At 45.8% G+C, this 23,113-nt stretch overlaps 15 protein-coding genes across 15 annotated transcripts; 7 read left to right on the forward strand and 8 right to left on the reverse strand.

Moving 5' to 3' along the window:
• Positions 1–341: 341 nt before the first annotated feature.
• KUCA_T00004176001 (uncharacterized protein) lies at positions 342–1,982 on the forward strand (the record flags this gene model as incomplete). Its single annotated transcript, XM_022600882.1, has 1 exon — positions 342–1,982. The coding sequence occupies one exon, from the start codon at positions 342–344 to the stop codon at positions 1,980–1,982; it is 1,641 nt and encodes a 546-aa protein (XP_022460184.1).
• Positions 1,983–2,153: 171 nt separating this feature from the next.
• On the reverse strand, positions 2,154–3,728 carry KUCA_T00004177001 (uncharacterized protein; the record flags this gene model as incomplete). Its single annotated transcript, XM_022600883.1, has 1 exon — positions 2,154–3,728. One exon carries the CDS (start codon positions 3,726–3,728, stop codon positions 2,154–2,156), a length of 1,575 nt encoding a protein of 524 aa, XP_022460185.1.
• Positions 3,729–4,028: 300 nt separating this feature from the next.
• KUCA_T00004178001 (uncharacterized protein) lies at positions 4,029–4,622 on the forward strand (the record flags this gene model as incomplete). The annotated part of the gene is made up of 1 exon (XM_022600884.1): positions 4,029–4,622. The coding sequence occupies one exon, from the start codon at positions 4,029–4,031 to the stop codon at positions 4,620–4,622; it is 594 nt and encodes a 197-aa protein (XP_022460186.1).
• A 236-nt stretch (positions 4,623–4,858) lies between these two features.
• KUCA_T00004179001 (uncharacterized protein) lies at positions 4,859–5,425 on the reverse strand (the record flags this gene model as incomplete). Its single annotated transcript, XM_022600886.1, has 1 exon — positions 4,859–5,425. The coding sequence occupies one exon, from the start codon at positions 5,423–5,425 to the stop codon at positions 4,859–4,861; it is 567 nt and encodes a 188-aa protein (XP_022460187.1).
• A 347-nt stretch (positions 5,426–5,772) lies between these two features.
• On the forward strand, positions 5,773–6,682 carry KUCA_T00004180001 (uncharacterized protein; the record flags this gene model as incomplete). Its single annotated transcript, XM_022600887.1, has 2 exons — positions 5,773–5,806; positions 5,865–6,682. The coding sequence occupies 2 exons, from the start codon at positions 5,773–5,775 to the stop codon at positions 6,680–6,682; spliced, it is 852 nt and encodes a 283-aa protein (XP_022460188.1).
• A 133-nt stretch (positions 6,683–6,815) lies between these two features.
• Positions 6,816–9,809, reverse strand: KUCA_T00004181001 (uncharacterized protein; the record flags this gene model as incomplete). The annotated part of the gene is made up of 1 exon (XM_022600888.1): positions 6,816–9,809. The coding sequence occupies one exon, from the start codon at positions 9,807–9,809 to the stop codon at positions 6,816–6,818; it is 2,994 nt and encodes a 997-aa protein (XP_022460189.1).
• Positions 9,810–9,992: 183 nt separating this feature from the next.
• KUCA_T00004182001 (uncharacterized protein) lies at positions 9,993–10,946 on the reverse strand (the record flags this gene model as incomplete). Its single annotated transcript, XM_022600889.1, has 1 exon — positions 9,993–10,946. The coding sequence occupies one exon, from the start codon at positions 10,944–10,946 to the stop codon at positions 9,993–9,995; it is 954 nt and encodes a 317-aa protein (XP_022460190.1).
• Positions 10,947–11,172: 226 nt separating this feature from the next.
• KUCA_T00004183001 (uncharacterized protein) lies at positions 11,173–11,394 on the forward strand (the record flags this gene model as incomplete). The annotated part of the gene is made up of 1 exon (XM_022600890.1): positions 11,173–11,394. The coding sequence occupies one exon, from the start codon at positions 11,173–11,175 to the stop codon at positions 11,392–11,394; it is 222 nt and encodes a 73-aa protein (XP_022460191.1).
• A 17-nt stretch (positions 11,395–11,411) lies between these two features.
• Positions 11,412–12,869, forward strand: KUCA_T00004184001 (uncharacterized protein; the record flags this gene model as incomplete). Its single annotated transcript, XM_022600891.1, has 1 exon — positions 11,412–12,869. One exon carries the CDS (start codon positions 11,412–11,414, stop codon positions 12,867–12,869), a length of 1,458 nt encoding a protein of 485 aa, XP_022460192.1.
• Positions 12,870–13,339: 470 nt separating this feature from the next.
• On the reverse strand, positions 13,340–14,410 carry KUCA_T00004185001 (uncharacterized protein; the record flags this gene model as incomplete). Its single annotated transcript, XM_022600892.1, has 1 exon — positions 13,340–14,410. The coding sequence occupies one exon, from the start codon at positions 14,408–14,410 to the stop codon at positions 13,340–13,342; it is 1,071 nt and encodes a 356-aa protein (XP_022460193.1).
• A 1,368-nt stretch (positions 14,411–15,778) lies between these two features.
• Positions 15,779–17,674, forward strand: KUCA_T00004186001 (uncharacterized protein; the record flags this gene model as incomplete). The annotated part of the gene is made up of 1 exon (XM_022600893.1): positions 15,779–17,674. The coding sequence occupies one exon, from the start codon at positions 15,779–15,781 to the stop codon at positions 17,672–17,674; it is 1,896 nt and encodes a 631-aa protein (XP_022460194.1).
• A 130-nt stretch (positions 17,675–17,804) lies between these two features.
• Positions 17,805–20,340, reverse strand: KUCA_T00004187001 (uncharacterized protein; the record flags this gene model as incomplete). Its single annotated transcript, XM_022600894.1, has 2 exons — positions 17,805–20,269; positions 20,325–20,340. 2 exons carry the CDS (start codon positions 20,338–20,340, stop codon positions 17,805–17,807), a joined length of 2,481 nt encoding a protein of 826 aa, XP_022460195.1.
• Positions 20,341–20,980: 640 nt separating this feature from the next.
• On the reverse strand, positions 20,981–21,421 carry KUCA_T00004188001 (uncharacterized protein; the record flags this gene model as incomplete). The annotated part of the gene is made up of 1 exon (XM_022600895.1): positions 20,981–21,421. The coding sequence occupies one exon, from the start codon at positions 21,419–21,421 to the stop codon at positions 20,981–20,983; it is 441 nt and encodes a 146-aa protein (XP_022460196.1).
• A 209-nt stretch (positions 21,422–21,630) lies between these two features.
• KUCA_T00004189001 (uncharacterized protein) lies at positions 21,631–22,383 on the forward strand (the record flags this gene model as incomplete). The annotated part of the gene is made up of 1 exon (XM_022600897.1): positions 21,631–22,383. One exon carries the CDS (start codon positions 21,631–21,633, stop codon positions 22,381–22,383), a length of 753 nt encoding a protein of 250 aa, XP_022460197.1.
• A 64-nt stretch (positions 22,384–22,447) lies between these two features.
• On the reverse strand, positions 22,448–23,050 carry KUCA_T00004190001 (uncharacterized protein; the record flags this gene model as incomplete). The annotated part of the gene is made up of 1 exon (XM_022600898.1): positions 22,448–23,050. One exon carries the CDS (start codon positions 23,048–23,050, stop codon positions 22,448–22,450), a length of 603 nt encoding a protein of 200 aa, XP_022460198.1.
• Between the last annotated feature and the right edge of the window lie 63 nt (positions 23,051–23,113).

The following is a 23,113-nucleotide window of genomic DNA, read 5'->3' on the forward strand; positions in this document are numbered from 1 at the left end:
CGTGCTATAATCAAATTAGTATTTGGACCGCGCACACCGAAGGAGATGGTGGTTAACTCCGCCGCTTTTGGGCGAGACCGTTGGCGGGGCAGATTGCCACTTTTTTTTCCTTCCCTTTGTTCTTCCTGAAGGGCTAATTCCGCTCAAACATCAAGATCTAGATATCCGAAATTGCTGCTCCTATTTATCAATTCCCCTTCTTCCAGAGCGGAGATTCTTACCAGCTGACTAACGGACCGCTGTATTTTGAGACACGCGCACGACCCTTTTCGCCCGAGCTAACTTGACTTCCCCATACATTCTTCTTGTTACTCCACTTGTCTTTATTGCCCCCACCAAGCATGCTTTCCTCAACTACTAAAAGGGCTTGTGCTCAGAGGAGAATTAATGTGAAGCTGCTGGCCAGACTCGAAAGCTCGACCCCCGGAAGCGTGCGGTCTGAGTCCGGCCCAGCCGGGTCTCGTACTGCGCCGAAAGAGATTGACCCAGTGCTGTTGGACCAACTGTTCAGAGGCCACAAGCCACGTCGCTTTCCAGCGTTTGAAAGGATTCACAAGCAAGATCAAGAAGAGAAGGACCGGTTTGCTGTTATTGATGAAAATCTGTCAAAATTCAAGTCGAACTCGCCGGTTAATTTCAACTACTATCTGAGGAATCTCGCCGACCTCAAGACTCAAAGCCAGTTACCATACAAATTTGGAGAAAATCAGCTTGTGAAGAATGACCCAGAGATGGAGAAATATCTTAAAATGATACTATGGGAATTCCAGGCACCTGTGAGGTTTGCTTTTGGATACGGTTCCAAGGTGTTTGGCCAAGGTTCTGGTGCTTCTTCCGCTGACTCAATGATCGATATGAACTTTGCAGTGAGTTATCCAGATCACTGGCACTCTCTGAACATGCAGCAGTTTCCCAATCATTACTCTGGCATCAGAAGACTCGGAGCACACGCGATTTCGACGGTTCAGGAATGGGGTGCTGGTGTGTACTTCAACCCGTACGTGACTCTCGACTTCAAAAGAGCCAAGACTCTGACGTCAGAAACGCCTGCAAAGAGTCAGATGATGAAATATGGAGTCACTTCTATTGATAGGCTTATCTCTGATCTGATAAACTGGGACACTTTGTATCTCAGTGGAAGGCTTCACAAGCCAGTTGCGATAATCAGAAACTCGCCAAATGTCCAGCTGTTGAACCAGTTCAATCTCACAAATGCGATCAAGTTGTCTCTTTTGCTGCTTTCGGAAAGGCACTCTACCGAGAACACCGTGGATGAGTTCGAGCTCTACAAAATGATTACGGGATTGTCGTATATTGGAGACCCGAGAGTGCAGATGAAGGGCGAGAATCCTCACAAGATCGAAAACATAGTGGAAAACCAGTTCACCAAGTTCAGATGGATGTATTTGCCATTGCTAGAGAACTATTTCCCTTCGATGATTCAGATGGTGAACTGTGACAAATCGCAAGGATTTGACAGATTCAATACCCCTATCATCTATAAGTTTAAAGTCGACGTGTGTGACGAGTCCAAGGCCTCGCTCATTGTCGACCTGCCAAAGGCTTTCCGCAGAAGACTGTACGCAAAATACGCAGAAAAGTATGGAAATGACCTGGCAAACGACATTGTGGCTCAGGAAGTACTCGGAAAAGTGTCTTTGACATCTCCAGAGACGTCAGAACCAAAGCTGGATCTGTCGTTTATCGATCTCCAGAAAGTGAGGAGTTTTGCTGATTTGAACCAGCTTCCAACTAAGGATTGGGAGTACACTTCGAACGCTGTTAAGGTGAAGGGAGGCTTTGCTGCTGCCATTGCCAAAGACGAAGATCTCAAGACCGTCTTGGTCCAGGTGCTCAAGGATACGATCTACGGACCAGCTTTGGCTCAGAGCTTGAAGGGTGTGGTGACGGCTGGCTTGGGAAAGAGTATCAAGTATGCTCTCGAGAAGAGGAAAAAGTACAATAACGGCAAGGCTGCCTGAACCAGGATAAAAATCAGGATGAACTATACTATTTAAAAAGACCTTTTATGACCAAGAAACTGTAGCGTGAAACCTTTCAGCATGTCCACAACGTGCAACAGCTAATTCGTCTCGGGTAAATGTACAAACGGAGCAAGAAAATTAATATAACATAATGGTACAATGCGTGATTCATACGGAGATGACCGAACTGGCGGATCCCGCAACGCAAACGCTGATTTTGGTGGAATCGCAATTCCAACTTAACTGGCTGATGTATATTTTTTCGTCTGTGAAAACCTGGTAGGCAGCTTTGGGCTTGATGATCTTCTGACCGGTTTTAATAAGGTGGATAAAACGCGAGGGTGATATGTCAAAGAGCTGAACGTTTCCCTCTGTATCTGCGAGCACGAACATCGAAGAGTCTGGAGAGAGCTGGCCTTCCAGAATTGGGAGCCCATTTTCCGATATCGACGATAGCAGCACTTCCCCGGTGATCACGTTCCATATCTTGATGGAACCATCAAGACTGGTGGAAACAACCATTGGAGGAAGATCACCGCACTGAAGCCAAGCCACGCTGCTGATGGGCTGAGAATGTCCTATTAGGATCTGCGAGCTGTTGTATGAGTTTCCCTTCCATATCCTTATGGTATTGTCGTCAGATCCAGAAGCAAGTAGATGTAGGTCGCGGTCGTAGGAGATGCAAGATACGATATCCGTGTGACCCTCCAGCATGCCTATTGGGATCTTTTCTCCGAGTGTGTATATGACAATGGAGCCGGATTTGCCCGGTATCACGAACTTCGTGTTGTCCAACCAAAATGCGTCAATCCCCAAACAAAGCGGCTTCTGCTGCGACTCTGTGGAGGCAGAAGGGGCCATGCTGATTGCAGATATTGGAGCCGCAACTGGGGAAGACGAAATCGTCGCAGGAGCAGGAGACATATCGTTGAAAGTGGCCGAGTTTTCCAGAAACTGAAGAGGCCTACCCGATTCCACATCCCAGACTATCGTCTTGTTATCCACGTCTGAACTGAGCACGAAAGAGCCGTTCTTATTCCACCGCACCGTCAGAATCGGCGATGTGTGCAAGTTCAAAATGTTTCGCAGCTTGCCGTCAGCCGACCACACTCTCATTTCTCCATTCTCCATACACGTGACCAAGGAACTCCCCGTTGGGTTCCACATCACACTGGTGATCTCCTTGTCCACAGAAGGGTGGACTAAATCTATGAGCTCGTTCCCGCTTCCATCGGCACCCAGAGCGCAAATTTTCGCCGTAGAGTCCAGCTGACCCCATGCAAGAACCGTGGGAGCCACTGGATTCCAGTCACATGCCACAGAGGCCGGAAACTTGAAGAGCTCCTTCAGCACGGTGATGAATGTCTCTTCGTCCTTCTCCGAAACCGGCGACGGATGGCCGTTCTCGGCGGCTGCTATAGCTGCCACCGCACCACTGGACATTAGCTGTGGGTTTGTCTTCTTCTCCTCGTCCAAAGCCTCAAACAAGTTGAAGCTGTTTACGTATGTCTCGATGTCGTTCAACTGTCCGTTCTCGTCGTTCACCATATCGTTCACTTTCGAGTAAAGTATCCCCTTTTGTACCAAATCAACAAGACACCCAAGCGGTATCCTCTTGCCAAACTTTTGCTCCAAACTGTTCACTTTGGTCTCATCTTCAAGCGCAAAAGCAGACACTTCTAGTCCACCCTCTTGGAGATACCTCCAGATGAGGTAGTTCAACTCGTCACTTGTAATGGACATATCGAATACAGCCTAGACTCCGTAACCGCACACCAGTATATCCAACAAGATTGCACCAGACTCCGTTGGTTGTGTGTATAGGCCCTGTGATGATGTCCAAACCTTGTCCTTTCCGTACAAACATGGAAGAAAACTTGGTTTCCCAGAATACATTCAACGTAGTGCAGCACACAATTATTTCCCCCAAACGGCATGCCTTCGACGAATTGGGACTCTGCGTGTGGATGTTGTATCTATTCGCGACTGGTCCGCGTTATATATTTTGCAGTCAGATTATCACGCGTTGGGGCGATTGGGTCAATGGATAGTCCCACGGAACAGGTCACTGAGCTGTGCCAGTTGTCTCATGTCAGCGTGTATAAAATTCGGCCTCCGCACGTTATCAGAGAAGAGGGAGAGCCGGTGATCAGACAGCGATACGAGGTTAGCGATTGGATAAAAGATCCCGAGGATCTCATATTTGTGGGGAAAATACGGCTTCTCGAGATTGAACAGCTTCAAGATTTTTCTGAAACCACTGGCCAGGAAGATGTCGACGAGCAACTGCGTTGTACGCTTGAGATTCTGGGTAACGACGGAGAAGTGTGGGCACATACATTCTACGAACCTCTGCCGAATGTCCGGACGATAACAGATACGCAATTCCACACCGTTGAGAAAGTTGGAGGCAGGTCCTTTGTGGTAACGCTTTATTGGAAAGGTTACAAGATCGCGGTTGGGATTATCATGAAACAGTTCTGGGACGAGATATCGTTGAGCCACACGATACAGGAGTTCAAGAATAGCAAGGCCAAGTTGAAGATGTTCAAAGAAAAATTCTTGATCAACGAGAGTGCCAAGTCGAGTGATGATAGTGAGAGTGATGATGATTTCGGAGACTTTGTGAGCAGTTGAGCCTTTAGGCTATGGCACTCCTATATCCGCATTTCAACGTTACAATACCTCAACTATCTTCATCACAGCTGTCACGTCGCACTTCATGTTTTGTCATGGTGTTCTCCTCATACGGTTTCGCTCGCTTGTTACTTTTCAGTCCCTTTCCTTCTACATCTGCATTAGTGTTTGTTTGTTAATTTGCTTATATATATACATGAATAGAGCTCTGTACTGTGTTACGTCCCTTCTCCCAATCAACCGTTCCTCTTCCACAACTCAACCTGTTTCTGCTTATTCATATGTCTCAACAGATTTTTCTCGCTCCACTGGGATTTCACATTGGATAGCTGCTCCTGAAACTCCTTGGCCTTTATCTCGTTCTTCGTCGTTGCAATCCCCACAAAATATGACGAACACTTGAACTTTTCGGTAAGCTGTTTTCTTGTCCAGCCCTCGTTTCTCAGCTGCTGCATCTGTCTGATATCGTCTTCGGATAGATGGTACTTCTCCTGTCCCAGCTGGTGGATCACTGGCATGTGTTCAACGGCCTCCACCTTGAGGGTTTCTCTGTAAACAGCACTTGACTTTCTCGGATCCGAATCGGGCAAGAACGGAATGGGTGTGACGAGCGGACTTCTCAAAGAGGGCGCGGGGTGGTAGTGGAGACCCTTTGGCAAGTTGGGCTTCAGGTTGAACGCCGAGGACTTGGAGTTGTACTTGTTTGGGGTGGTGGCCAGCTTAGGTGGCATCACCTCCGTGGAGTTAAGCCTCCTCTGAACAGACTTAACACTCTGTTTTGTCACCTGGACCCTGTGCATCATGGTTGTATGGCGGTAAATATCGGAAACAAGCTTTCGACCATCGTCCTTGAAAAATTGGAAGTCTTTGGGAAGAGAGAAAGATAGTGTCTCCCCCAAAACATAAAGGTCGTGTTTGGCACATAAAACAAGGTGTCCGCCACACAATTTCCACTTTCGGTCAAGTCATCGATTTTTTTATTTAACGTCTGCGTCGTTTAGAGCTCTCGAGACCTTTTTTCCAGTACTCTAACACCTCACTCACAGCCATGACGGGTACTTCGATACAGGTTTTTCGCACGATACAAGAAGTGAGGAGCTGGAGGCTTGCTTTAGCGCTCCAGCAAAAGACTGTAGGCTTAGTGCCCACCATGGGGGCTCTCCACGCCGGCCATTGTTCACTTGGTAAGCACATCGTGACCTTTCTCGGACATAAGGCATTTTGACTAACATATTTTTTCAGTCCAAAAATCTTTGGAGAGAGATGATGCTACGATTGTTTCAATATTCGTCAACCCATCTCAGTTTGCTCCCACCGAGGATTTCGACGTTTACCCCAGAACTTTCGACTCAGATCTGGAGATCCTGGACTCTTTGGAGTCTAGGTCTGAACAAGCCCACGATTGGAAAAAAGTAGCTGCCGTTTTTGCCCCAAAGGTCTCTGAAATGTATCCAAATGGCATCCCGCTTGATGTGTCCAAACAGGTGGGCGCTTTCGTCTCGGTACAAGGTCTAGGTGACAAACTGGAAGGAGCCACTCGTCCCCAGTTCTTCCGTGGGGTTGCCACTGTCGTCACTAAGTTGCTGAACGTGTGTTCGCCAACGAGCGCATATTTTGGCCAGAAGGACATTCAGCAGACCGTTGTTGTAAAGAGACTCGTTCAAGATCTGTTGATCAACACCGAGATAGTTGTTGTTCCTACCGTTCGTGAACAGTCCGGTCTAGCCCTAAGTTCTAGAAACTCATATCTCGCCAATGATGTCAAAAACGATTCAGCTGTGATCTCACAGTCATTACAGAAAGCCGAGATTGCATATTATGAACAAAAAACCAGGGACGCCTCCGAAATTCGCCAGATAGTGCTGGACAAGCTGTTACCATATACCAATGGAGATCTGGCTGCCTACAGGCTTGATTATATCTCTGTGAACCACCCTCAAACCCTCGAGCAATTGAATGAGGTTGTTCCTGGTGTCGGTGCAGTTCTTTCAATAGCAATCTACGTTCCAAATGCTGGTGGTTCAGAAACCAGGTTGATAGATAACGTGGTGTTGAAATGAGTGTTGACTTATCACAATCCTATGACCACGGTTGCAGTGTTTTCAAAATGATTTCAAAATGACTCCAAAATTGCCAAAATTGCGGCTCCTTTTGTAAATATATTCGCTTTATATCCGCTAATGTACACGCAGCCTAAAATCCTATACGCTTCCTCCTATTCTTCAGTTTCTGTAGATCTGTCTCAGCCTTTTTCTTATCGTCCTTTCTCGTCATCTTCTCGTCCGGTAGTAGATGCCGTTTCTGTTCTTCAATGTGTCTTTCGAAGGCCAGCTCTTTGTTTCTTTGATTTTCGCGACTGGTGACTCTTTCATCTCTGAAGCTGTAGAACATAGGCCCAAACTCACACAACCAATCAGGATCCACACTAGAAACGATATTCATGTATTCCTTGCCTGTCATTATGAGTTCGTGGTATACCACATACGTGGGCTGGTCACCAAGCCCGTAGAGAGCAGAAGTTGGATGTAAGCTCATCGGAAACCCACTTCTTAGGCCAACATACTCACCGTAAGATTTCACTTTGGAGGCATTAGGATAGAAACACGAACATATGCATTTCCTAATAATGTCCCAGTCCGTTCCACTTGAAGTCATTACCAAGTCCTGCCTCTCCATAATAGCTTCCAGTTGCGACTTAATATCACGGGCCCTTCGCAGAGATTTGTGATGCAAATAGTGTTTCTGGCACCATTTTTCAGAGCTCTTATTTGCAATCCACTGCTCATAAACATTGAGCATAGTGAGATGGTCACTTTCGGGTACAAAAAATCGCTCCCTCGCCTGGTCAGACTGCTGTTGTCTCTCTCTGGGTCTGTAGAAGACATTGGGAACAGATAGCATGGACACGATGATGACTATCTCTTTGGAGCATCCGTATTGTGACGACATTATCAGAAGCTTCGAAAGACTCGGCTCCATTGGAAAGTTGCACATTTTGGCACCAAGCTTGGTCAGATTTCCAAAGTTGTCCAGAGCCCCAATTGCCCATAAATCGTACAGCGAAGAGTTCACAATGTCTTCGGGAGGCGAGTCGAGGAAAGGGAACTTCAGCAAATCTTTCACGTTTAAAGACTTCAACAGCAACAACGTATTGGCTAGGTTGGACCTTTGAATCTCCGGGATTGGCTGAACGTACATCTCATTTCGGGCAGAAGATTCCGTAAAAAGTCTATAAGCGATACCCGGACCGGTTCTTCCAGCTCTTCCCGATCTCTGATTTGCCTGAGCCATTGAAATAGGAGTGATTTGCAAAGTGTCCATTCCAAGTTTTGAATTGAACACCTTCAGTTTCGACAATCCCGTATCGATCACAAACATAACACCATCAACAGTGAGTGATGTCTCTGCAATATTGGTAGCAACGATGCACTTTCTGACGGGTGACTTTTGGAAGATTTTGGCTTGCAAATCTGCTGGCAATGAAGAGTAAATTGGTAAAATTTGAAGAGGTGTCACATTTTCTTCACCAAGTTTTTTCAGTCTGAACTCGATCTCGTCGCATGTCGCCTCAATGTCCTCCTGACCAGTCATGAAGACGAGTATATCACCAGGGTCATTGCGTGTGTGAATCCTTAGAACCTGTCTCACGGCAGCATCCACGTAATCTGATGAAGGTGCCATTGAATAGTACGTTTCGACTGGGAAAGTACGGCCTGGAATTGTGAACTGGGGAGCCCCTCCAAAAAACCTAGAGAACCTATCTGCATTCATAGTAGCAGAGGTGACTATCAACTTCAGATCCCTCCTTCTAGTCAATATGGACTTAAACAACCCCAACAGAATGTCCGTGTTTAGAGACCTTTCGTGTGCCTCATCCATGATGATACAGGAGTACTTATCCAGATCAGGATCTATCAAAAACTCACGAAGCAGAATGCCATCGGTCATGTACTTGATCTTGGTCTTAGAGGATGTTTTATCCTCAAATCTAATCGTAAATCCCACAGCGTCTCCTAACCGAACACCCATTTCCTCGCTCACCCTCTTGGCAACACTCATGGCAGCAACCCTTCTTGGTTGCGTACATCCAATCATTCCTGTTGTTTGGTATCCTGATTCATAAAGAAACTGGGTCAGTTGTGTTGTTTTTCCTGAACCAGTTTCACCGATGACGATGGTGACTTGGTTTTCGCCAATAACCTTCAACACTTCATCGCGTACTTGGTATGCAGGCAGAGTTTTTCTTTGCGCTTTTATGTCCTCCAAAGTTGGTTCTGATTCCAGTTCGGTCTCACCGTGTGATGACTCATGCGGTTTGCGAGACGCCTCCTGATCCAGTGTCTTGGTGGTTATGCTATCCAGAGTCGTCCCGGAAGCGTTCACAGCCTCTTTGGCCTGCTTTTCCCTTTCACGTTGGTGTCTTCTCTCGTTGACCAATTCCGATCCTTTCCTAGCTGAAGTTGCAAGATCACCAGTAGGGTCTCTAATGGGGTCGACGTTCTCTTTCTGCTTCGTCAATATCACTGAGTCCTTCAAAAACGGAGGAACCAGACGATGCGTCATGATCTTGGCTCCCAAAGCCTCTTCATCTTCATCATCGACAAACAGGTCAACCTCGCTTCTATGCTGACCTTTAATTCCACTGGCCTGAATCCTATTCTGGAACCACTTCGTCTCGGCCTCTTTGTTTCGTATCGACCTGGTGGATTGTCTCTTTCTTTCCTGCGTCTTCAGTTGAGCCTCTCGTTGTTCGTCTTGTTCAAAGTCTCCCCCAAAGGGATAGGGATCGTCAAAACCATGTCCGAGCTCATCGGCATTATACCAGTCCCTATCCACCTGGATATCATCTTCTATATCTGATATTGGTGTCTGGTCAATGAGCTTTTCACTCTCCATCTCCAGCTTCTCCCGTTTAGCCAGTTGTGACAACTTCGACTCCTTCTTAACCTGCGGAATAAACTGAATACCCTCAGGCTCAGATTGCTCTCGCTTAACAGAAGTCATGCTCTCTTTCTTGACTTTGACATCGTGTTCGTCATCATACTCTTGTTTTAGCTGAGCTGCCGTTTCCTTCTTTATCTTCTTGAAAACAACAGGCTTGGGCTCAATTTTTGCAGCAATCAAGTCCTCTTCATCCTCAAACAAACCCAGCGCAACAACTTTGCGCTTTGAGCTATTCGAGCTCATTTGTGAAGTACTGGGTTTCTAAAGTCTTGTTGTAACAGACGAACTATCTTGGATTTTGAGATAGAGCTTTGGTAGCACACGACTGTCAGTTCTCAAGCCGCACAAGCTGATTGCAGATGAAAAATTGGGTTGAGATGTCTATCTTATTAACTTATAAACGTGAATAAAAAATGATGAAATTGTCTAGTTTTTAGTATGAGTAGACTCGCTTTTCGCATTGTCACTCATTAACCTTAACAGGTTTCTCAGCAGCATGGCGATTGTCACCTTACCGATAGAAGGCACATACAGACTTGCATGGTCCTTGACGTCGTCGTTGAAATTCTTCTCGCTGGAAAAATTGATACAAACAGCACCACGTTTAATGAACTCAGTCGGAAACTTGTATGCTGCCGAAGGAACACCCGTTATTATGACGTCAGACTGTTTGGCAGCGGCCTCCAGAGTGATAGGGTCTTCCACGGCAGTGTGCTTTTTGAGATGCAAACCATCACCCCTTTCAAACCTCTGGATATTGTTGATATCAACAGAGTATACCGTGGCACCGTCGTTCGCCAATAAAGCCGCCAACGGCCTTCCCACAATCTCAGACCTATTCACAACGGTCACGGTTTTTCCGTAGAGTCTGTCTCCGTAGTTCAACAGCGGATTGTATACGGCCAGATACTCCAGGATCTTAACAATAGCAAGTGGTGTGCATGGCAAAAGCGATTTGTGCAATTTCGCCTCGTCCAGAAACCGGATATTGTGGTACATGTTGGAGATGTACTTGAAGTTGAGTCCTTCAACATCTTTCTCCAGACTCACACACTGCTGCAGATACTGATCCTGACGATCTCCAAACACTGGGAAGTATACCAGAATTCCGTGAACGGAATCGTCTTCGTTGGCCTTGTAGATTTCCTCTTCCAAAGCCTCTTTGGAGCACTGTCTCAACTCGTACTCGAAACCAAGCGATCTGCAAGTCTTGCCAGTGAAACTTGCATAGGTCACAGCTGCTGGATCGTCGTTTCCAAGTAGACCCACTAGTTTTGGTGGAGAATCGACCATTTTGGAGGTGGTCTCAACGAGCTCATCCGTATACTTCTTGGCTATCCTGGAGGCCAGGATGGTCTTACCGGCACGTTCCGCAGACATTGGTAGGTTGAACTAAAGTAAAAATGGAACAGAATGAGACCAAATGACTGAACGGAAGGAGAAGAATCACAAGCCAAGCAGGAGTTCTGGTGCCCTCGTTTTTTCCTATCCCCCGTCACGTATCTCAATAAATCTGCCTAAATTATCCTGACTCTGCAGGAGGCCATCGCACTCGCCGCAATAGAGTAGTGCACAAGCAAATAAGAGTGCACCAGCCACCTTTCCGATGCCCCATCTTTGGCTGAGGAACGATGCACTGGCTGGTCTGGCAGGTCAGGCAAGTATAGCCAAACGACCAATAAAGAGGCCTGTTCCTTGCAACTTTGAGCCAGCTAGAACACTCAAAATGGGGAGAAGAAAGGGATACCAGCAGCCGCTGACTGTGAGTGAAATTTTGAAGGGAATTCCGCGACTGGGCGCGATCGCCATCTGCGTGTTCAGCTACTGACCTTAATATCATAGGAAATGTCCCAAGTGAACGATTACGTGTTCAGCACCGAGGAGAGTTCGTACCCGCCCAATCAGAGATCGCTACCGTTTTTCTTTAAGAATTTGAACAATTCATCGCATTCGCAATCAGACAAGATCATTGGTGCGTCGTACTCGCATTTTGATAGGCCCTCCGGATCAAGGAGCAGAACGTCCATCTCGCCAGAACGCACCTCCATTGGCTCGGTAGGCTCACTTTCGCCGAGGCTCAAGACTTCCAAGGCCCTCAAGAGACTGAGCGTGTTTGACGACGATGATGACTGGGATGACGGAATAGAAGAGGAATTTCTCGGCAAGGAGACGAAGTCTCTGGGGAAACTGTATCCGGATTTGGAGTATGTGAAGCCAGAATTTCAACAGCCTTCCACAGCGCCGGCCCGGCCGGTTTCTCTGATCAGAGAGAATTACAAAGACATATTGGAAGACCCATTTGTGATCCTGAATGGGCTGGACCTACAGGACTACAAACACCACAAGCTGACGGAACTGCTGAATGCGGACTCGGAGTCGCTCGATCTCAACGAACTGAAGAAACAGTCGTGGAAGGGATTGCCCACAGAACTCCGTGGACTTGTGTGGCAGCTTTTGTTGGGATACATTCCGTCTAATCCGTCCAGAAGACAATCAGTCTTGCAGAGAAAGCGGAAGGAGTACAACGACACAATAGAGCAAATCTTCAACAAATCAAAGGACCAGATTATTTGGCACCAGATTATCATAGACGTGCCCAGGACAAACCCCTCGATAAAGCTGTACTCTTATCCTGTCATCCAGCGACTTCTCGAGAGACTGCTGTATGTGTGGGCTATTCGCCATCCGGCCTCTGGATACGTCCAGGGTATCAACGATCTAGCCACTCCGATATTGCAAGTCTTTCTGCAGTCATACTTGGTTGCACAGGCAAATGTTGCTAATCTCGACCCCGACAAACTGGATGTGGAGATCCTGAACCACGTTGAAGCAGACACATTTTGGTGTTTGACCAAGATCTTGGACACTATCCAAGACAACTACATCCACGAGCAGCCTGGAATCATGAGACAGGTAGAGAGTCTTGCGAACTTAACTCTGCGGATCGATGAGAAACTGTATACCCATATCAAGGAGCAGAATCTGGAGTTTCTCCAGTTCTCGTTTCGGTGGATGAACTGTATGTTGATGCGAGAGCTCAAGATGGACCTGATTGTCAGGATGTGGGATACTTATATCTCTGAGTTTCCAAAAGGCTTTAACGAGTTTCACGTGTATGTATGCTGTGCGTTTCTGATGAAGTTCTCGGAGGAGCTCAAGGAGATGGAGTTCCAAGAGATGATCATGTATTTGCAAGACACGTCCAAGACTGAAAATTGGGACGAGACCGATGTGGAGATGTTATTGAGCGAGGCCTACATATGGCAGACTCTGTATCGGAATGCGACTGCTCATCTGAAGTGAAGGTGAAGACGATAGATGTTCGAGTTTCAGCCGTTCAGAGAGTGGTCCTGCATAGAGCGCTTTTTTGAGCTGTCGAATTGCGGATGTTTATGCAAGCTTCGAGAATTTCAATTGGAGAATCACAGTGTCTTATAGATAACTTGTGGGGTTGGAAAAAACCACCGCGAAAACTTAATTCTACAGAACCGGATAGATGAATGAAATGTAGTAATATGGGGACATTAAGACAAGATCGAAGTAAATAAAAAAGGCCTAGGCGCGTTAAACTCCATTGTAAGTGTAAAATTTGAAGAATGAGTGTGGGTGGAGTGTTTTTGTGGTTGTTTTGTATGGCTCTCCAATGCTATATGCCTATGCATCATGGAGAACGAAAAATGGGCCCTTCTATTGAGAGCGTGAGTTTTTGTGTGTTGATATCGTGAGATATATGCAAATAGTGAGGAAAATGAAAACTCATGGTTTCATCCGGATCAAACAGTTTCCTGCTTCTCCAGGTCAACGACCACTGGGAGGTTGGAGTCCTTTCTGTTTCTCGTCTTCATCAGACGACGAGGGTAAGACTCCTCGATGTTGCCTCTTTCCTGGGTCTGTATTGGAGTGTACTGTTGCTGGCCCATCTTTCCAAAGGTAATAGTCTTCAGGATGAAGTTCAGCATCTTCTTGAAGGCAGAACTGATAACCAGGCAGTAGAACAAGTACTCCAGATACAACAGCAAAGCTGCAATGAGACATCCGCCTATCACAGCCAAGGTTAAGTGACGTGCGAGGGTCATCAAGAACTTTGCATCATCCATGTGCCAGGAGGAGCCCGGCGCAATCGTGAAAAATGCATCTGCACCCTTCTTGTACTCTTCAGGCATGATGATCTTGATCTTGAAAGAGTCTGGAACACCCCATCTCTTGTACCGTTTCCACAATACCGAGAGAAACAATGGACCGGTGGAGTACATGATAGTGATGTAGGGAACCAGCCAGTTGTGGTCGTACGACTCAAGAGACTGGATCACCTTCAGGAAGAAGGGGTGTCTTGGAACAGAGCCCATCACATCGTTGGAAACTCCTGTAGGAACTGTCTTCCTGACGAAAGCTGAATATTGCAGCAATGGGTCCAGACGACGTGCACAGCCGTCATCTAGGTCAATGTAGATTCCACCAAAGTGGTTCAGCACAAAGTATCTGATGGCGTCTGCACGCTCAATTGGATATTTATAACCATCGTAAGTGGACAGGAACCAAGGGTAGTTCTCTGCAATGAAGTTGTGCGCCATCTCGTCGGTCCAGAGTATGTACTGGTAGTCAGGATGCAAATCAATACACCTCTGCTGGCCCTCTTTCCAGATTTCTGGAATATCAGAGGTCTTGTAGGTCTGATGTATTATCTTTGGAATCAAAGCTGGGCCCGGATTGTCAATCTCAAGCTGTGTTATCGAGTCCTGGAACGTGTCATCGTAAAGCAAAGTGATAAGGTCAAACGTCTGGTACACTAGGAAGAGCACCACCAACGCATGGCCCAGCAAAATATAGCCAACCTCTTGTCTCATGAGAAAATAATCTTGCAAGAATGAAGGAGGAAGGTAGGAGGTTCTGGGGGATTTTCAGGTAATTCTAGAACTTTTGGAGCGAGTTGTATCTCGTTGCAGCCGGTGGAGGTCGGTCTGTTGTTGATAGTGTAGAGGTAAACAAACAAGAGCAAGGCAGTTCACAATTTCGAAAGAAAACTGGATCAGAAGCAAGGCAAGATCAGAATAATGAGATGCCAGATCTCTAAACCACGAAATAAACAGAAAATGAGAGTGAGCGAAAGGCGCAAGGAGTGGTAAGATATTAAGAGAAGAAAAAATCAGACTTGACTAGTGATGAAAACTGGCCCAGGGGGGGAGGGGGAGCAGCACTGGGCACAGCCAAGTTCCACCTGAAAAAGAAACTGCTAAGGCTGAGCCGTTCATTGGGGAATTGGTGGGAGCACGCAAAATTAGTGGGGGGGCAGCCTGATTCCGTGATGTTGGTGGTGGGATTGTAGTCAGGTTGGCAGGATATGTCTATTGATTTTGGATAATGGTTGGTGACTGCTTCAAATCTTTACTTTTTTCCATTATGTCTAAACTTAGTCTCGTGATAGTCGTAGTCCTTGCATCGGTCAACCGTGATTGTAGTACCCGAACTAGAAAGAAAATTACTTAAAACGGAAAAGAAGAAGAGGTAGTGCGCGCGCGTATACCTCAGAAGCCGCTGATGTCATTTTCGGCTTCGCCACGGTAGTACCTCGGTTGTTTTGATGACTTCCGAAATGATGGGCCCTCATCTAAATTTATCCCGAAGCGGTTGAAACACTACTCGCTAAAACGCGCTATTGTAGGAAGACACATGTCTTTTGATCTGTGGTTCGCTATTTTCGCTTTGAAAATCTTCGGCAGTTATCATCGTTTTCTTCGTACCAAGCTGTTCGCATGTTTATTGTTGATGACCGACCTTTGGTCTTGCCATTCTGCAATCAGTAGGAAACAAAACAAGCCTCCTTGTCACGTGACCCCTTCTGAAACGATGCCGGTGGTGGATGGCAGAAAGGACGATAACATGGGGATTTCATTTCAGTCTAACCACAGCACCTTGTTTCACACAGGAAAGGTCTAGATGGAGCTACAAGGTTGTTGGGCACAAGTCTACACCTATGTTTTCCTGTTTAGCTAGTGTTACCTGCAGTTTTTTACAGGTCAACTTTTGAACTGTAGTGGTGACCAGTCTTTAACTCAAGCCTCCAATCGAGGCCCGTCTCAGCGTAAATTTCAGACCATAACATTTCCCAGAACGTGTATTGTTTACATTCACGCAACACCTCTAAGACATACACGCATAGACATGTACTACAACAAGAACTAAGACTTCTTGTATTATTTTCTGGTCCTTTTCTGATGAATTCCAACAGAAGAATGTCGGGGGATTACCCTCTGAAACAGCTAGATGCAAATAATTTGCCGCCAAGGTTCGACAAGAGGCGGTCCTCGTTGCTAAAGAGGACTTCATTGGCACCCTCTGGGGCCAGACTATTGAACTCTAGCCAGGCCACTCTCAGCTCTGTCAAATCGCGCAAGTCGTTGCCTTTTGTTGAAAGCTCGGCTCAGTCTCACAAGAGAAAGCTTTCTGGAAATGAGACAATCAACAAGCGTCTTTCCATGGCTATACCCGATGACCCTCGCCCCATACGGTCTCATCAATACCAGGAGAAAATGCGCAATGATATCTTTGCATATCTCCAGAATAACGGATTTGAGCAGATCCATCCACTGAGGCCTGAAACTTTGCTTAAACCAACGCAAAAGGACATTTTGTTCATGTTCAGATTTCTGTTTCTCGAGATAGATCCCAACATCAGGTTCTCCGATTCGATTGAGAACGACATCTACCAGTTTCTGAAGGTGTTTGAGTATCCATATGAGATCCCTTCGCGTACACAATTATCTGCAGTTGGGCCCACGAAATGGCCAATAGTGATGTCAATACTCCATTGGCTCGTTTCTACTGCGGCTGAATTCCCTTCTTTGCCTGAAATCACCTTCAATGGGTTCGACGAAGAGAAGTTGATCAGGGCCATCGAAGATAACCCTCCTGTTACTGAAACAGCGACCAACCTCCACATTTCGTACATAATCACAAGTGCTGCCCTACACTCGCTGGACAACAATGGGCTGGAGTCGTTTGAATTAGTGGATCGCAGTTTCGACAGCATCCAGGGAGCGATAGACAAACTGACATACAAAGTGGACAGTATCAACCACGAGGTTGTTGATCTTGCCAAAATTGCGAGCGAGATAGAGGATTACCAAAACCGAAATGATGTTCTGGACTCCGATCTGGAGAGGATCGAAGAGTTCATCGTTGCTGTCAACTCCGCAATCGAAAGGTCCAAGGCTATTATCTCCAAGAAGTCGCCTGCATTACAGCAGATCAACGACGAAATTGAAAACCTGAAAACCGTCAGCAGACAGTTGACTTTCGAATTGGAATCTAAGGGAACCTCTGAAGCGGAGATAAAAAAGTTGTCTACGTCTGTCAACTCCCTGGAGTCAAAGGTTTCGGGAATGAAGGCTGAATGTCGGAGTCTAGAGACCGTTATCGAAGAAAAACTTGAGTCCGTAAAGACGAGTTTTGGCTATTTCCAATCGAGTGTTAAAAGCTATTCTGACAGATTGCGGGCAATTTTAGAGGAGTGCAATCCTGCGGATTCGGCTAGATATGCCTCCTTGCAGTTACTGGATTGCCCTGAATCTTACGAGGAACAGGTCCCAATTTTGCCCAACTTCCAGTATGCTGAGTTCTCTGGAAGACTCAACGAACTTAGACTTGAACTGGAAGAGACTGTCTTCAATAAATCGCAGACTCTCGACAACGTGAATGGCGAGGTGTCGCTTCTGCAGGAGCAAATCCAGACCAACAGAAAGGACATCGAGCAGTTGGAAATACAGATAAAGACGGAAGAGGCTAGACTGAAAGAAGACAGAGATAAGAAGACAAGGGAATCGAACGAGTTGGCTACCAGAACGAACTCCATCAAGAACGAGACAAGAAGTCTAATTTCGCAGACGAAGAGCCTCGTGCAGGAAATTGCCGAGATGAAGGCTAAGATCGTGAAACATTACGATGGTTTCATCAAGGACTTGGCCGAAGAGTTCAAGGAAGACTGGATAATCGCAGACACTTTTGTTGAGTACGCAAACTCACTGGATAGATCCATCCAATCATCTCTCTTTAATGCCCTTAATGAGATCTCATCTGTGATTGATCAGCAGGAGAGGATGTTGGGACTCTGATGAATAAAATAATCGCATCGTAATGAAAATTTACTGAAATAAAAGGACAAGTACAGTATGCTCCCTCATGAGTTATAGCCATGACAACTCTTCAATATATTGGACTGTAAAATGAGGATTTGCACTCCTTTCACTTCTTCTTCTTATTATACAATGTCTTTTGGAAGAAAGGATGGTGCAACTCTTTGTTCCTATTCTTACTGTGCTCAACGTAGGCCATATCCTCACCACCTGCCAAACTTGCAAGCGATCCAACAGTCCTTGAGGCATTGAATCTTGCCCGCTTATCAACACCTCCCCCGACCAGATTCTCTGAGTCTTCGCCATACTCTATGCCTGCGGCATCTTCGTTCTTCAGCAAAATTTCCTGAAGAAGCTCTCGCCTTTCTTTGGAGGTAGAATATGCCAAGTTGGGCAGATTCTCCATTCCGTGGAGATGGGTGATAACCTTGAAAGCATAACCCTGATCCACCAGAAAAGCCTGTCTCTTTGTGGAATAGTACATCTCCTGGGTATCTTTCGAGACTAACGAATAGAAGAAAGCGTTGAAACCTTCATCGTTTCTTCTTTTTGCACGCAGAATCCGACCAAGTCTCTGTGCTTCTTGACGTCTCGAGCCGTAGTGGGACGAAATCTGGATCAAACAGGTAGCTTCAGGGAGATCAATAGACGTGTCACCAACTTTGGAGAGGAAAATTGTGTTCACCTGGTCATTGTATTGGAAGTTCTGCAAAATGTTCATTCTCTCCTGCTGAGGTGTAGAACCGTAAATGAATGGTTTACCTAGCTTCAAGGCGTACTCTTGCAAAGCATAAACATTGTCGGAAAAGACGATAATCTTGTCTCCTCTGTTTTCGTGATAATGGATCAAAAACTGGCACGCCTGGAACTTTGTGGGGTTCATTATATACAGCAACATCCTCTTTCTAGACTTCTCACGGAGATATTCCTGATAGAACTCAGAAGTCATTGGGCACCATACCTCTGCACACTGTACATTGGCGATATGTCCCTTCTGTGCCAGTTCCATCCAATTTGCTTCGTACAATTTGGGTCCAATCAAGAAGTTCAGATCCGAAATTTTTTCATCTTCACGAACAAGGGTAGCAGTTAAACCGAGCTTTGCGTGTGCAGCAATTGTAGTCACAACCCTTCTGAACATCGCAGCAGGTACAACATGAACCTCATCTAAAATGATGAAACCCCATTCTCGGGAAGTGAGAAAATCCATCACCTTTTGCGCATCGTGGGATCTGTTTCTTGTGTTAGCCACCATGGAATAGGTAGATACCACGAGACCAGCATCACCTGAAAACATCTCTTTGCTCTCTGATGTGAATACAGCAACGTTCTCGGGTTGAATTGTACACCATTGTAAGAACTGCTGTCTCCATTGCATCACTGACACAGAAGACGTACACAAAACAATCACAGACTTCCTGATGGTACATGCCGCTGTGATTCCTACCAGCGTCTTACCTGCACCACAGGGAAGTACGATAATGCCTGATCTAGCACGTCCGTTTCCAAACATCTTACTCAAAGATTTCTCCTGGTACGGACGGATCTGCGTGGATGGTTTCAAGTCGATGTCCAAGTTTGGGTTCCGGGTATCATTTCTGAAGTCATACTCCTCCAGCATTGGATAGTCAATTTCCTGGCACCGTTTTTTCACGGTCTCGACAGATCCAGCGGAGATCTCGAAGGAATGGACTGTGTCGAGGTCGTCGTCATCATCATCTCCTTCGCCAATGACATTGGCAAAGATATCCTCAACATCATCAGTTTTTGCTGGTTCCGCATTTACATACGTTCCATCGGGTTTCTTTGTTCCTGGAATGACCAAGTCACCTTGAGATGGCGCTTTTGTCTGAACCAGACCATCACTCGTAGTGGTTGTGGTTTCCGATTGGATACGCAGAGCACCAATAACTTCATCCTTTAGCAACATCTGCAAGATCTCAGCCTGTGAACTCTCCACAAAGTATCTGTTGTGCTTTAAAACAAGCTTGACTTTACCGTAAGACAGGGTGGCGCTCTTGATAAAGTTCACCACGGAAGGAGCCACTGGAACTTTCGAAAGCCTGTTCAACACAGAGATTATATCATCTGTTTCCAAACCAACAGAAACAGCAGCATACAACGAATGAGTGGTGATACGGTATTCGTGGATGAAACTAGGTCTGCTGATTGGCTCGGCAATCGTTACCAGGAAATCCTGGGCCTGTTCTGAGAGAGGCGAGAAACTTTCTAGGATGATCTTTCCATCCGTAGGAGAGATCCAAATGGGTCTGGATGCATGATCTGGCTTCAGCTTCAGATATGTGAAATCCGCTCGTCCGAAAAGATTTGATACGGTATCAGGAACGAAATCTGGAGGCCTGTCCAAATTTATGGTTATCAACTCGTCTTCACTAAACTCCTTATCGTCCTTCTGTTTCTTGATCTTCCTCACTGCCTGCTTGGCCTTTTTGCCTTTTGCACGGGACTTTTTCTTCTCGGCTTCATAATCTGAATAATCAGTGACACTGGAGTCTCCGGACGAAACGAACTCGTCCTCGTAGTTTCCAGCTTCTAGCTCAGCGTAGTTAGGGCCTGGAAGAAACTGTTAGAATAATACACTATACCAAGCTTAACCAATTAAACATACCTTGACGCCGTGACATATTCAGTTGTTACTATTATGATCAGAACAAGCCTAAAGACAAGTCCAATGCAGAGAAGAATGACAAATACGGATGTAAATGTGGCAAGCTTCATTCTGTAAAGCCATCGCAGACTGCTGGTAGTGCGCAGGAGAAAGATAGTAGTATGGGAAGAAATGGAAAATATTGTTATTCTTTAACCGTATTCGATTGATAGTGAAATTGCGAGTTTATAATAAAAAAGCTGCGAATTAGGGTTTCATAAACCTGGTTTTTGGACAAGTATGTCCTGGCGTTTGATTTGAGGGGGCAAATGAGGCATCGCTCAAGACACTTGCTAGCTCACTGGTTCCCCACAGAACTGACAGGGCCAACGTATATTGGGCAATGGGAACTGACAAGTGATCATACAGTGTAAAGGCCCAGTTACACACAGTATCTTCGTCTTTCTCCAAGTATCAAAATCGTATCTTGTAGAATGACCTATCACCTATCACGATGGCCCTGTATCGATGTCTTCCAGCTCCGATCCTCAGTACCTACCTTCACCCCTCCAGTATCTCATGTTCATACTGGATAATACAATAATCTGAGTATCAAATTTCAGTCTCAGAACATGTCATCGGATGATGATTGGTGAGGTCTGAGCATCATATCTCCCTCAAATACTGTATCCTTCCTCTGAGATCTGTGAAGTTTCCAAAGGGATAGCCTGTCCTTGGGCATCCTCATCATCAACATCATTATCCACCCTTACCCTTATGACCCTTTGAGGCAAAACGTTGGAATCTTCTACAGGTTCAAGACCGCCAAGATTGGCCAAAGGCAGGGCCGCCATGCTCAGTCCCTTCATCACCTCCTGCATGTTGCTGAGCACCATCTTCACGGTCTCTGAGTCATCAGTGACGTCTTCAAGTCTCATGGCCAGTTTCCGCATTCTATCTGCAATTTCAGCCGTCTGGTTTTTGATCTCCTTCACGTAGTCAAAGTCTCTCTCTCGTGCTTCAATTTTGTGGTCCAGAGAAGTATCCGAATTGGAATTCAAGCCATGGGCCATGAGATTCTCCAGCGTGTACCTCCTTGATTTTCTTGAACTATCCATATCTTGCAAAATCGTTTTTCTAAATAATTCAGATCCAGTAGAGATTTGGATCGAGTCAAACTTATCAGTTAGCGAAACGCGTAACAGACGTTAGCAGTGTGTATTGAATAAAACAACTTTGGGAAATACACGACGAGCCCACTTTTGAAGAGTGGAAAGATCTCGATTACCAGACACAGGTATCAAAGCAATAGACTGGCTAACTCAAAATGCTTTCTTTGGGCCACTGCGTGAGAAGGATTACAAGTCCTGCCTTGAGGTCAACGACCAATATTGCCTCCAAACAATGGCAGAAAAGGACTTATGCTGGTTTCGCAGCTAACGACAAAGGACCCCAGTTCCGTCACTTTCTAGCAGTTGGATTGGTAGGAACCATGATATTCGGTCTGGTGGTGAAGAGAATAGACGAACAGGATTCTTCAAGCTCATTGGCAAAGAGGAAAAACTCATTTTCGGAAGAAGAGTGGGACGCCTATTTGAAAACTCAGCAGAGGACCAAGATGTTCGAGGAGGGTGACTTCTATCTGGTTCCACAAGGGAAAAACCTTAAAGGCGTTCAGGATGTGATTGCCAAAGTCAGTGCAGAAGGTTCTGAGCCGGTAGTTGTTGACTTGAACAAACTCATCAAGGCTCAGTTGGAAGACCCCAACTCGAAGTATGGTACACTGTTGAGACAGTCATTTGAGTCAGAGGAACCAGAAGCACCAGGATGTGAGTACAAATTCAACTACACTTTGGCGCATGGAATCTTCACTCAGTTGGTGAAACGTGAGCTCGAAACTAAAAAAGACTCGAAGGTCTTCGTGCTGCTAAATTATCCAAACAACATTAAGGAAGCTATCAAGTTCGAGACGGATATCGCTACATGTACAAAGCTGTTAGTTCTTGATGATGACTCAAAAGATGACGTTATCGATTACTTCCAAACCGTCGACAAGGTCATCAAAGCTGATCAGCTATAGTTTCTTTCCACCCTGTATATACAAAATTTATTCTACTCGAAAAGTTCGTCATTATTGGGTAAACTCATTTGAAGCTCGAGAATCCCATCATTGTCATCATTGGGTCATTGGTCGTTTCGTTAGGCTCGGTTTTTTCCGCCACCTTTTTCCGTTTTTTCTCCGTTCTCTGCTTCTTTCTTAATGCCTCCTCTTCGTCGCGCTTACGTTTGATCTCTATGCGCCTTCGTATATCGTACTGAGTGTCGTCTTTGAGCCGCTCTTCGTCTTTGATCCTCTTCAATGTCTCTAGTCTGTCTTTCACCTGCTCCAAAGTAACCTCTTGTTGATCTCTAGCATCAAATCCTGAGTTCTGCAAATGTTCATTCGAGTTCAAATGCTCAATGTAAGCCAGATTATCTTTGTACTTTCTGCGGCACACTTCACACGCAAACCATCCACCAGTCACGCTGTCTGCAACCAGAGAGATCTTGTTCATAGAATCGATTTTCTTCAAATCCTCCATTCTCTGCTTGAAAAAATCATGAGCTTTTGTCTTTTTTGGTTCCGTATTTTTCCCATTTCTCTTGTTTCGTATCTCCTCTACCCTTTCCCTAGCTAGTCTGGCATACTCCTCCTTGTCCCACGTCCGCCTACCAAAAGAATTGACCTTTTCCTCTTTTCCAGACATTTTCTTAAATGTGACTGAATCAGGCAAAAATCAGATAGAATAGTTCAATTTTTGATTTCTCCA

This window comes from Kuraishia capsulata, genomic scaffold (genome assembly GCF_000576695.1).
Source record: "Kuraishia capsulata CBS 1993 genomic scaffold, Kuraishia_capsulata_scaffold_5, whole genome shotgun sequence".
Lineage (NCBI taxonomy): Eukaryota > Fungi > Ascomycota > Pichiomycetes > Pichiales > Pichiaceae > Kuraishia > Kuraishia capsulata.